The sequence below is a fragment of the Peromyscus maniculatus genome, chromosome 10 (genome assembly GCF_049852395.1).
Source record: "Peromyscus maniculatus bairdii isolate BWxNUB_F1_BW_parent chromosome 10, HU_Pman_BW_mat_3.1, whole genome shotgun sequence".
NCBI lineage: Eukaryota > Metazoa > Chordata > Mammalia > Rodentia > Cricetidae > Peromyscus > Peromyscus maniculatus.
Genome location: NC_134861.1, coordinates 82,195,041 through 82,207,970, shown reverse-complemented (window position 1 = coordinate 82,207,970; position 12,930 = coordinate 82,195,041). Strand labels below are relative to the sequence as shown.

The 12,930-nt window shown below is 35.6% G+C and overlaps 1 protein-coding gene across 6 annotated transcripts in view; it reads left to right on the top strand.

Moving 5' to 3' along the window:
• The window catches only part of LOC102916219 (UDP-glucuronosyltransferase 2A1), a 40,076-nt gene that overhangs the window by 16,619 nt on the left and 10,527 nt on the right, over positions 1–12,930 (top strand). Inside the window, exons 1-2 of one of the 6 annotated variants that reach the window (XM_042257582.2) lie at positions 663–752; positions 2,952–3,705. The exons of 3 other annotated variants lie outside the window; for them this stretch is intronic. In XM_042257582.2, the coding sequence (XP_042113516.1) occupies positions 2,988–3,705 (718 nt within the window). In that variant the 5' untranslated portion in view covers positions 663–752; positions 2,952–2,987. Of the gene's footprint in view, positions 1–662; positions 753–2,951; positions 3,706–12,930 lie in introns of those variants that run through there. 2 more of the 6 variants (XM_042257581.2, XM_076546554.1) reach the window with 2 other exon arrangements.

Sequence of the window (12,930 nt, the reverse complement as noted above, 5' to 3'; positions counted from 1 at the left end):
AGTATGTAGTATATACCAATAACAAGCATGCTGAGAAAAAAATCATGGAAAACCACCATTCATAGTAGCTTCAAAAATAGATCAAAGAAACTTGACTTAGGAGCTGAAAGAACTCAGAAATGAAAGATGTGAGTATCTGAAGGAAGAGATTGAGGAAGACACAAGAAGATGAAAAGATTCTCCATGCTCATGGGTCAGTAGATTAATATTGTGAAAAAGACCATGCTACCAAGAGCAATTTACAGATTCAATGCAATCCTAATCAAAATCCCCATGACATTCTTCTCAGAAATAGAAAAAAAAATCTAAACTAAACTAAAGGAAACTAAAATTCCTATGAAATCACAAAAGACCCTGAATGGCTAAAATAATCCTAAACAAAAGAACCATACTGAGGAATTACCATACCAGACTCCAGAACTTTTTCTTCCCGTTTACATTTAAGATAAAAATTAATCAGCTATTTAACATAGCTTTATTTGAACATTCGTAGATATTTTCCTTTCATTTTTTTAAAAACTGAAATTCTGTCTTTTGACTATGCTTAATTTGCTGTATGAACTTTAATTACCGGTGTTGTTAACATGTTATTACTATTCCTTGTGGAATGGCTCTCTGTGGCTCTCTGGTGTCTGAGATCTGTTGTCTGGGATATTTTTTCTAGCTCTAAGAGAAGTCTGTAAACAGTCTCTAGCTGAAAATAAGAAAAAGGGTCTGCACATTTCAAATATGATTATTTAAACTTAAAACAGGTAAATTTTATATTTATTTTTATAATATTTTTCTAAAACATCACCAATTTTTAAAAATATTTTAAAGAGAAAATTATATAAATATTGCATAACAGTGGAATATATAAAATCTAATATGTATTGTTATAAGTTTTATGCTCTGACCACTACAAAACAAGTAGGAATTTGAAGGAGCATCTTTTATATATTTAGGATACTATAATATATTATATAATTACATAATATAGTATTACATATGAAAATTAACTGAGAAAATTGAAATAGGAACAAACTATTTTAATTAAATGCTGTATTCAGATGTTTATTTGAACTAGGTACTCATTATTCATGGAGACTAAATGATTAATGTAAAATAAAGTATTAGAAATTAATAAGTAATTTTATCTAGCCAAGTGTCACTTTCATTATTAAATTATTAAATCAGACAGATTTTTATATGAGTTCTTTTTTTCCATTTATGGAAATTTAACTCCATAAGATAATACCTAAAACATCTGCAAATAAAATGCACTTGTGTGTTTTGAATTTGCAATTATGAAATATTTTGGTAGCATATGAAACTAGGGAACAAAATACATCAGATGCTTAAAGCAATGCTCATGACAATAAAGTCTTTACCACCAATTATGATTTTTAAACAGAAATACATGCATCCGCTGTTAACTAAATGCATCATTTCTTTATCACAGAATAATAAAGTTATTTTACTGTCCAGAAAGGATCCTTTAAAAGTAAGCAACTGACTGAAAATTTTTTATTGTCAACTCCCAAGTAATTTAGTGGTGCTGCCACTGACATTCTTTATGGCCATCAACATGAGATATTTCATACTATCCTCTGGCTTCTGTGTTTCATTACTGAATTGGCTGCAAAGTACTACATCAATCTCCAAATTGAAGCTGTCTCCTCAGAAATTAAAAAAAATGACAATTCTGACAGCATACCTTTCTCAAGTTTCTCTTTCTCTCTCTTTTTGCTCCTTTAGCTACTGAAGGACTTAGAACTTCGGGGCTCAAGAGTAACTGATTGTGAAGTAAAGTTTGCTGCTTAATGTCCTTTCTTTAACTTTGCTTTTTATCCTCCTGATCATCTTATTTGTTCTCATGGCTCTGTTTAATGGCATCATGGTGATTCTAACATTCCCACATTATGTAATTGCCTTTGCTTGGCTCGGATTCACTCAGAATTTCAAGTGGTACCTCTAAAACCTTGTTCACCCATGTCAGAAGCTAGATCACTAGTTCAATCATCAGACTCTTTAATCTGCCAACTTTGGGGAAGTTTATAGAACTATTAAAATATTATATCATTGCTCTGAGGGAAGCAGTCTTCGTGGTAGCTCTGCAGAGATTGCTAACTTACAAAGCAATCTAACAAATTAGTTCATCAGTTGTCTTTCATTTACACCCAAGAAAGGTGAGGCTGAGAGGATCCAGACAATTCTCCAGCATCTCAAACCCTCAAAGGATAGAATGTTTTTGGTTGGGGCTTACTGTACTCCTGGCTTCCTCTTGTTTAGTCTCCTATATAGATCATGTAAAACAGACCCGATTTCAACAGCCTTCAAGAAACTGTGTTTTGAATTGTTTTAAATGATCCCTTGTGCAGGAAAAAGAGAATTGTCTGTAACAAGGAGGTGGGAAGCACTGATAAATTATCAGAGAAAAGGGGCATCCTCTACACAATGTTTACTAATGTACTCTACCACCTAATTGATCTAAAACTTCTAAAAGTAGTTGTTGGAGGAAATATCAAGTAAATGGAAGTTTTTCAGCTTCCTTCCTAAGTGTGAATAATAATGCTGTTTCAGCAGTGAGTCAAATAAATTTATGAATAAACTCCAAGTTGGGTAAATTTGTCATATTAGTTTTAGGACTCAATTATAGTTCTCAGTGAATTGAAGGACATACAATGTTGGAGGGTCTAATAAGACAACATATACAGAAATGACTAATAAGTGGATCTATCATTACAGAACACAAAGACACATATTTCATAGCTTCTTTTCATTACACTTTGACTAGATTTCTTTTCTACCCACAATATAATCATGTTGATGCATATTAAGTTCTATTATGTAAGTTCCTTCTTAACATATAACAATTGGCCTATGAATGGGTGTAACTAGACTATCATATTCAATATTATTTTACACGAATTCTACCTAAATACATTGAATTTTTCTTTTTATCTTAAAAGAATCACAGTAGACAGTTTTCCACAGTGGATGCCACCATGATTAAGAAGTTTTCCCAGTTGCTTGTTTTTCATTTGGCTCTGACTGAAATTGTCCTCAGCGGGAATGTGCTAATTTGGCCTACAGATGGCAGCCATTGGTTAAATATTAAAATCCTTCTGGAAGAGTTGATTCAAAGAAATCACAGTGTGACTGTACTGGCTTCATCAGAAACTCTATTTATCAACTCCAGTCCTGATGCCTTTGTGCATTTTGAAGAGATTTCTGTTTCCTACACGAAAAGCAAAATAGATGAAATAATTGAACATATGATAGCCCTGTGGCTAGACCACAGGCCTACACCTCTCACCATGTGGACTTTCTACAAAGAGCTAGGAAAGCTCTTTGAGACTTTCTATCAAATTAACATTGAGATCTGTGATGGTGTATTAAACAATCCCACACTAATGGCAAAACTTCAGGACCAAGACTTCAATGTGTTAATAGCTGACCCAGTAACAATCTGTGGCGACCTGGTGGCTCTGAAACTGGGAATTCCGTTTGTGTATACATTGCGCTTCTCTCCAGCCTTTACAGTGGAGAGACACTGTGGGAAAATCCCCGCACCGACCTCTTACGTCCCTGCAGCCTTGTCAGAGCTCACTGACCAGATGTCCTTCGGTGAAAGGGTTAAGAACACCATATCTTATTCTCTGCAAGACTATATATTTCAGTCCTACTGGCGAAGATGGAATTCATACTATAGCAGAGTTCTAGGTGAGTCTCGACATCCTCCTGTTGATGACCCCGGGTGCCCCCATTCTTACTCATTGAGCTGAAGTTACCCACTCCGATGGATGAGCCAAAAAGGAGTGAATGTACTTGGTCTATCTCTACAAGACCTTAATTACTGTTTTTGTTTAAGAAAATTCTTCAAAAAAAATGTTGTGGTGGCATTAATTTGTTTGCAGTAATCATTCACTTGAAAGAAAATGTTATTTAGCAGGTAGCTTTACAATGTTTAAAGAAAAGCTTCAAATATCAATAATATCCCCTTACTAAGGTACATTATGACATAACCATACAAACAAAATGGAAAATATTGTGATAATATGTAATCCTCTGTTCTTCAACTTTTCTTTATCTTCAAAAAAATTCATTAGGAAACATAAAAGAGTATCCTTGGAAAACCCACATTTATAGACTAGCCTGCTGTCCCCTATTCGTCCTAGACATCTCAGGAGGGCTACCCACCTCTCATCATGATGCTTCTGTATCTCTTGTATGTCTAAAGCCTTTTGGCTTTAAGGTTTCCTTATGAGAATCAATAAAATAAAATAATGTCAACTGAGAATCTCACTTCTAGATGGTTGTTTATATTACTGCTCTTTCTGATCCTCATGAGACTTCCTCCCATATATATTTTTTTTCTTTCCTGAATGGCTTCCCTCCAGATATGTTAGTACTCAGGAGGATTAATTAGTTCACAGATTAACACTGAATACTGCCAATGGCATTTGCTTTCAGAAGTTAGGTGCAAAACATTCTCCTCTTACACGATTTTCATTCTTTTCTACCCCCTCTATTCTTTTCTCCCCCCGCCTTTACTTCTTGTTTTCTTTATGTAAGGAAAGATTTACTGAACATAAAACAGGTGCTCAATGATTCCCTACATATAAGAAATATGATAAGTTTAAAATTTACATTCTGAGTTAAGAATATATTATATATAATATCATATGTAACTATAACATATATTTATATAGGTTTAATATATATATTAACCTGTGATATGTGCTATGTAGTAGAATAAAAAAGCAATGCTTTGGAGTGAAACTGAAATTGAAATTGTTCTTATATAGAGGGACCATGGTGTGTATCAAAAGTAGGAGTGACATCCAAGGATGCTGAATGCTTTGCCTGTGTCATAAGTATTTCAGGCTTAAATGTCATTATTGGCCACAGGATGCTACAAGTCCTGAAATAATGAAATTTTACTTGACTTTAACTTTTCCTGTGACAGGTAACATCATTTATGTTTTGCCTTTTGTGTTGGATGTTCTTTAACCAAATTTCCACAGTAATCTTTTTACCTTCTTCATAAAATCTCATAGAGGAAAGATATTCTACATGTCATGCATTTAAGGTAAAATATAAAAACTAACTAAACTTTTCCCATGAACTTTGAAGGTCTGGTAACTAGAAACTGGTAAGTTAAAATGGTTCATTTTTATATTCTGTGCAATGTAAGTTAGAATTCTTTTGAAGGTATTTTAGTTTATGCCTCAAAATCACTTCATTAGATTTTTTTTCATTTTTAAGTTACAGGTATGTGTGTGTGTGTCTGTGTATGGGTCTATGGAAATGTGCATGTGCGTGTGTGTGTGTGTGTGTGTGTGTGTGTGTGTGTGTGTGTGTGTCTGTGTGTGTGTGTTCCCGTGTAGGCTAGCGGGGTAATGTGCTCCTGGGTTTGGAGTTACATGTGACTGTGAGCTACCTGGCATAGATACTGGGAACTGAACTTGGGTGCTCTGAAAGAACTTTAGACATTATTAAATGCCAGGCCATCTCTCAAACTCCTCATGAGGATCTATACCCCAAAATTAATAAATAAATATCTGCAAAACAAGGTGTAACACCATAGCTCAGTAGGTAAAATATTTGCCTTGCCAGCATGAAAACTTGAGTTCAATATCCAGAACATATATTTAAAACAAAACAAACAACAATGATGACAAAGAAACAAAACCAGCACGACATGGTTGTACATACTTGTAATATCAGCTCCCTGGAGGGTTGCTGGTCACCTAGCATACTTCACTGGGCAAGTTACTCAGTGATCCCATCTCAACAACAACAACAAAAAGTAAATAACAGCTGAGAAATGACACCCGAGGTTGACGTCATGTGTACAGACACAGGCAGAGGCAGTATATAATCTCATATGTACATACAGAGGTGCATGCAGAAGCAATGGTGACCTCATATGTAAATACACAGAGATGTGTGCAGAGGCAGAGGATGACTGCAAGGAAAAGCAGCTTTTGGATGTGACAGAGCACACAAGCTCACTCTAATTGCATCAATATGGACAAAACCTATGCAAGCCAAAGCTGTACCAAATCTGAGTTGGTGACAGGTGCTGGTCATGAGATCCCAACCATAAGTCTGTAGCTGTTGGCAATTGTTGTCTGGTAGGAAAGGGAGAGAGTTTTCTCTGACAGTGTAGTAATTCTATAAGCTCGAATGGAAGAATATGCATTTACAAATATCAAGACAGCACAGATTTATCTTGAAGGATTTAGAACAAAAAAGAAGAAAAAGTCAGGTGAGTATGGAAGAGGGTCAGTCTTCAAAGAGTTGGGTAAGGGGTGAAAATGATCATGCCAAGTTGTACAAAATTCTCAAAGAACAAACACACAGAGTGTGAGGAGGTTCACAGTGGAGCCCAAGAAGGTTAACTGAGAGTGTTTATATGTAACTGTTGGATGTAGTAAACTGGTAAGTTCTGGTCTTCCTTGTATAACTAGATGTTTTATTGACAAACATTATGGGGTTAGTTGAAAATAATTTAAACTCTTATCAGTTTCTAAAAACTCTATTGCCCTGTGTAGTAAGACTTATGTTTAAAAAGACAAAAACTGCAATGTGGCCTCTGGTATGTCCTAAGTCCTTCCTCTGAAAGTAAGCCATAGTATAACGCCCATGAAAGCCTTTGTGAATAAAAATTTCCCAACTTCTTACTTTACAGGATATTGACTTACAAATCCTACCATTTGAGAAATTGTTTGCTAAATACTTCAGTCCATTGTTTTCCTCATGTTACCAAACTTCCTTTTTCAATTTTTTGTGTGTGTACCTGTGCCATGGTGTGCAGGTGGAGGTTGTCAAACAACTGTTTGGGTCGGAGATTAGTTTTCTCCCTCTGCTCAGTGAGTCCTGGGGATTGAATTCACGTCTGTAAGCTTGGTGGCAAGTGCCTTTACCCACTGAACCATCTCACTAAACATCTTTGAACATGAAATGTTTTAAATAGTACAGTGTCCAAAACTGGTCATTGCAATGACTTCTCTTAGCAATTATGTAGTTTTTACAGTGTTAGAGATACCCAGTGTGGATAAACCGATACTGAAAGAAGATAAGTTCATTATTTTATATTATTCTTCTGAACATAAGAGATTTCACAAAGTGTTCATTTCCTACAGAATTTCCATTATAATGTCACCCTTCTATTCTTTAGGGGGAAAGTAGAGTAGAAAAGCTGGACTGTGGTTAGAGACAACACACCTGTTTTAAGCGGACAGAGATGAGCACAAGCACTCATCCAAGTGAACTCATCCAAAAGCCTATATTCCTTATCAGCAGGACTGTAGATCTTGTGAGTGAAGTGGCTAATCGCTGTTATACATCTAACAGCCAGTGGAACAGGAGTATCAGGAATATGACAATCATTATCATTCATTTCCAGGAGTGCATGTAGCAATTGTTCTTTATTTCCTTACCTTTGCTCCTTACCTTCCAGAATGATTGCTCTCTCACCTTTACATGTATTTCAGTCATGATGGTACTGTGTTTTGCTGTAGCCAGAAGCTCCTTATCCCAAAACCTGTGTGGCTTCCCAAAGTCAGATTTCAGCCTCCCAAAGTGAGCTAACTAAACTGATTCACTTCATACATTACTTGGCCAAATGAATTTTGTCATGGCAACAGATTACAAAGCAAAGCATAAGTTTAATAAATAAAGGTTTTTAATTTTTGGTAAGAAATCAAGTCATCCCTTAAATCTTATTATTAAAATATTTATCTTGTCCTTCAGTCATACCTTTAAATTCTTTGTGCATTGTCTTTGCATTTTATGGGACTGGTAGTTAGTTTATTCAGGTAGACACTGTTAACTAACCATTAGACATGTTTATTACCTTAAAAATACTTCTACAAATGAAAATAAGCACAGTGGGGTTGATGAGATTGCTTAGCTCATGATGGGCTAGCTTTACAAGCATGATTGATACTAATCCTCAGAATCCATATGAAAATATAGGACACCGTAGCACATACTTCTAATGCCAGAGCTCTAGAGAAGAGACAGTTGGATCAATGGAGCTAGCTAGAACTCAAAAGCAATTTAAATGTCCATTGGTAGATCATAGGCAAAGAAAATTATGGTTTATGTCTCAGGTAAAATATCAATCATACTTAAAAGGGAAATTCTGTTACTGTAATTCATCCAGTGAAATTGGAGCTTGTTATAGTTTGTGTAACAGGCTTCACACAGGACAATATTATAAAATACCATGTATGGTTAAATACAAAGTAGTTGAGATTACAGAGGAATAATGAGAAGTAATGATTTCTGGGTGCTAGACACAGGAATTGCAAGTTATTGGGTAAAAGTACAAACGTCCAATTATGAAAGTGAGTGAGTCCTCACTCATAGCATAGTGTAGTAGTCAATTGTAAAGTATTATACACCATAACATTTTGCTAAGCACACATATCTTTTTTTTGTGATATATATTTTTTATTTTACAATACCATTCAGTTCTACATATCAGCCATGGGTTCCCCTATTCTCCCCCCCTCCCACGCCCTCCCCTTACCCCCAGCCCACCCTCCATTCCCACCTCCTCCAGGACAAGTCCTCCCCCGAGGACTGTGATCATCTTGGTAGACTCAGTCCAGGGAGGTCCAGTCCCTTCCTCCCAGACTAAGCCAAGTGTCCCTGCATAAGTTCCTGGTTTCAAACAGCCAACTCATGGAATGAGCACAGGACTTGGTCCCACTGCCTAGATGCCTCCCAAACTGATCAAGCCAATCAACTGTCTCACCTATTCAGAGGGCCTGATCCAGCTGGGAGCCCCTCAGTCTTTGGTTCATAGTTCATGTGTTTCCATTCATTTGGCTATTTTTTTTCAATAATTGAGTAAAACTGAAATTGATTATATGCCACAGTCATCCTAGGGACCTCCATGCTATATATATAGCCTCTATGGTTCTATGGGTTGTGGTCTGATTGTTCATTTTATATCTAGAATCCACCAATGAGTGAGTACATACCATAACTGTCTTTCTGGGTTTGGGTTACCTCACTCAGGATGATTTTTTCTAGTTCCATCCATTTGCCTGCAAATTTCATGCTTTCATTGTTTTTCTCTGCTGAGTAGTACTCCATTGTGTATATGTACCACATTTTTTTCATCCATTCTTCCGTTGATGGGCATCTAGGTTGTTTCCAGGTTCTGGCTATTACAAATAGTGCTGCTATGAACATAGCTGAGCATGTATCTTTATGGTATGTATCAGCATTCCTTGGGTATATGCCCAAGAGTGGGATGGCTGGGTCTTGAGGTAGTTCGATTCCTAATTTTCTGAGAAACCGCCATACTGATTTCCACAGTGGTTGTACAAGTTTACATTCCCACCAACAGTGGAGGAGTGTTCCCTTTGCTCCACATCCTCTCCAACATTGGTTGTCATTGGTGTTTTTGATCTTAGCCATTCTAACAGGTGTAAGGTGGTATCTCAGAGTCGTTTTGATTTGCATTTCTCTGATGATTAAGGAGGTTGAGCATTTCTTTAAATGTCTTTCAGCCATTTGTAGTTCTTGTTTTGTGAATTCTCTGTTTAGCTCTTTAGCCCATTTTTTAATTGGACTGTTCAGTGCTTTGATGTCTAGTTTCTTGAGTTCTTTATATATTGTGGAGATCAATCCTCTGTCAGATGTGGGGTTGGTGAAGATCTTTTCCCAATCTGTTGGGTGTCTTTTTGTCTTATTGACTGTGTCTTTTGCCCTGCAAAAGCTTCTCAGTTTTGAGAGGTCCCATTTATTAATGGTTGTGCTCAGGGTCTGTGCTGTCGGTGTTTTATTTAGGAAATGGTCTCCAGTGCCAATGCGTTCAAGAGTGCTTCCTATCTTCTTTTCTATTAAGTTTAGTGTAACTGGATTTATGTTTAGGTCTTTGATCCACTTGGACTTGAGTTTTGTGCATGGTGACAGATATGGATCTATTTGTAATCTTTTACATATTGACATCCAGTTATGCCAGCACCATTTGTTGAAGATACTTTCTTTGTTCCATTGTATAGTTTTGGCTCCTTTGTCAAAAACCAGGTGTTCATATGTGCATGGATTAATGTCAGGGTCTTCAATTCGATTCCATTGGTCCGTATGTCGGTTTTTATACCAGTACCAAGCTGTTTTTATTACTATAGCTCTATAGTAGAGTTTGAGGTCCAGGATGGTGATGCCTCCAAGGGTTGCTTTATCGTATAGGATTCTTTTAGCTATCCTGGGTCTTTTGTTTTTCCATATAAAGTTGAGTATTTTTCTTTCCAAGTCTGTGAAGAATTGTGTTGGGATTTTGATGGGGATTGCATTGAATCTGTAGATTGCTTTTGGTAAGATTGCCATTTTTACTATGTTAATCCTGCCTATCCATGAGCATGGGAGATCCTTCCATTTTCTGATATCTTCTTCAATATCTTTCTTTAGAGATTTAAAGTTCTTATCAAAAAGGTATTTTACTTGTTTAGTTAGTGTTATCCCAAGGTATTTTATATTATTTGTGGCTATTGTAAAGGGTGATGTTTCTCTGACTTCTTTCTCAGCCCTTTTATCATTTGTGTATAGGAGGGCTACTGATTTTTTTGAGTTGATCTTGTATCCTGCCACTTTACTGAAGGAGTTTATCAGCTGTAGAAGTTCCCTGGTAGAGTTTTTGGGGTCACTTATGTATACTATCATATCATCTGCAAATAGTGAAAGTTTGACTTCTTCCTTGCCAATTTGTATCCCTTTGATCTCCTTTTGTTGTCTTATTGCTCTAGCTAGAACTTCTAGTACTATATTGAATAAATATGGGGAGAGTGGACAGCCTTGTCTTGTTCCTGAATTTAGTGGTATCGCTTTGAGTTTCTCTCCATTTAATTTGATGTTTGCTGTTGGCTTGCTATAAATTGCTTTTATTATGTTTAGAAATGTTCCTTGTATTCCTATTCTTTCTAAGACCTTTATCATGAAGGGGTGTTGGATTTTGTCAAAGGCTTTTTCAGCATCTAGGGAGATGATCATGTGGTTTTTTTCTTTCAGTTTGTTTATATGGTGTATTACATTGACTGATTTCCGTATGTTGAACCATCCTTGTATCCCTGGGATGAATCCTACTTGGTCGTGATGGATGATTGTTTTGATGTATTCTTGGATTCGGTTTGCCAATATTTTGTTGAGTATTTTTGCATCAATGTTCATGAGGGAGATTGGTCTGTAGTTCTCTTTCTTTGTTGCATCTTTGTGTGGTTTGGGTATCAGGGTAATTGTAGCCTCATAAAAAGAGTTTGGTAGTGTTCCTTCTGTTTCTATTGTGTGGAACACTTTGAAGAGGATTGGTATTAGTTCTTCTTTGAAAGTCTGGTAGAATTCTGCACTAAAACCATCTGGTCCTGGGCTTTTTTTAGTTGGGAGACTTTTGATGACTGTTTCTATTTCTTTAGGGGTTATTGGTCTATTTAAATGGTTTATCTGGTCTTGATTTAATTTTGGTATTTGGTATTTATCCAGAAAATTGTCCATTTCTTCCTGGTTTTCCATTTTTGTGGAGTACAGGTTTTTGAAGTATGATCTGATGATTCTCTGGATTTCCTCATTGTCTGTTGTTATGTCTCCCTTTTCATTTCTGATTTTGTGAATTTGGGTGTTCTCTCTTTGCTTTTTGATTAATTTGGCTAGTGGTTTGTCTATCTTGTTGATTTTTTCAAAGAACCAACTCTTTGTTTCATTGATTTTTTGTATTGTTCTCTTGTTTTCTATTTCGTTGATTTCAGCCCTCAATTTGATTATTTCCTGGCGTCTATTTCTCCTGGAAGCACACATATCTTAAGGCTTCCTTTCATATAGACGATGGTAATATGATAATATTCACAAAACAGTAATAAAGGCAAGAGGAAACTTTCAGAAGTAGTGAATATATTCTGACTTAGATTACTATGATAATTGCATGGCTTCAAACCCATCAAACTGAATATGCATAGGAATCCTTTTGCACATTTTCACAATAAATAAGTGTTAAAGTTAAAGTAAGTTTTATCAAATGTATTTTAACCATTATGAGATATTATAATAGTGCTTGATATACTTTCTTTATGCCTAGTAGCATTCTTTATGAAGTTATATTTTATATGAAGCCCTCCTTCTAATCTCAAGTTGATTTCAGTGAGATAGAGGTATTTCATATTTTTCAACATTACTGGTTTTATTTATTCATTTTGGGTAGATTATTATATCCATAAGTGGTTATAGGCTTTGAGTATGTAGAATAGTAAGTATTTTAGGCTTACCTCTCCTTTTGTAGCTAAAGTTCTATACCTGTTAGAGATGTTTCTTTCTTTTCAGCCAGGTAAAAAAAACAATAAGATTCATTATTTATAACCGTCAGAAAAAAAAATGTATACAAGAAAGCACATTTGTGTAGTACTTTCTTTGTGAAAGATTTTGATCATTGCTTCAATGCTCATAAATTTTATAATAAATGCACTCTAGTTAGCAAATGTGTATTTTACAAGTCGATTTGTTCACTATGATTGAAGGAGTAAATATGTAGTGACAGAAGTTCCTCACTACTGAAGAAAATATTTAGACATGAGGAGAGGATAGACACATTTATGTGTGCACTCAACCATTGCCTTGTCCTGCAAAGATTGCCTGAATGCCATAAGAAACGAAAATGCCCACTATGAATATTTGACTTTTGGAGTCTATCCCCTAATAAAGTGAAACCCTGGTGTATGAAGAAATATTCATTTTAAGGCTTAAGCTCTGAAAGTAGAAGGTGAGTCTAAAACATCTTCTGGAATTTAGCAATGAGGGGAACAATATCAAATAAAGGAGAAACCAATGTGAAAAAAAGAAAAATTTGATTATCAACTTAAGTAATGGTAATAATTGAATAGAATGTAAAATGAGATAAATTAATAGAAATAGGCACTAATAATTGAATAAATAAAATTA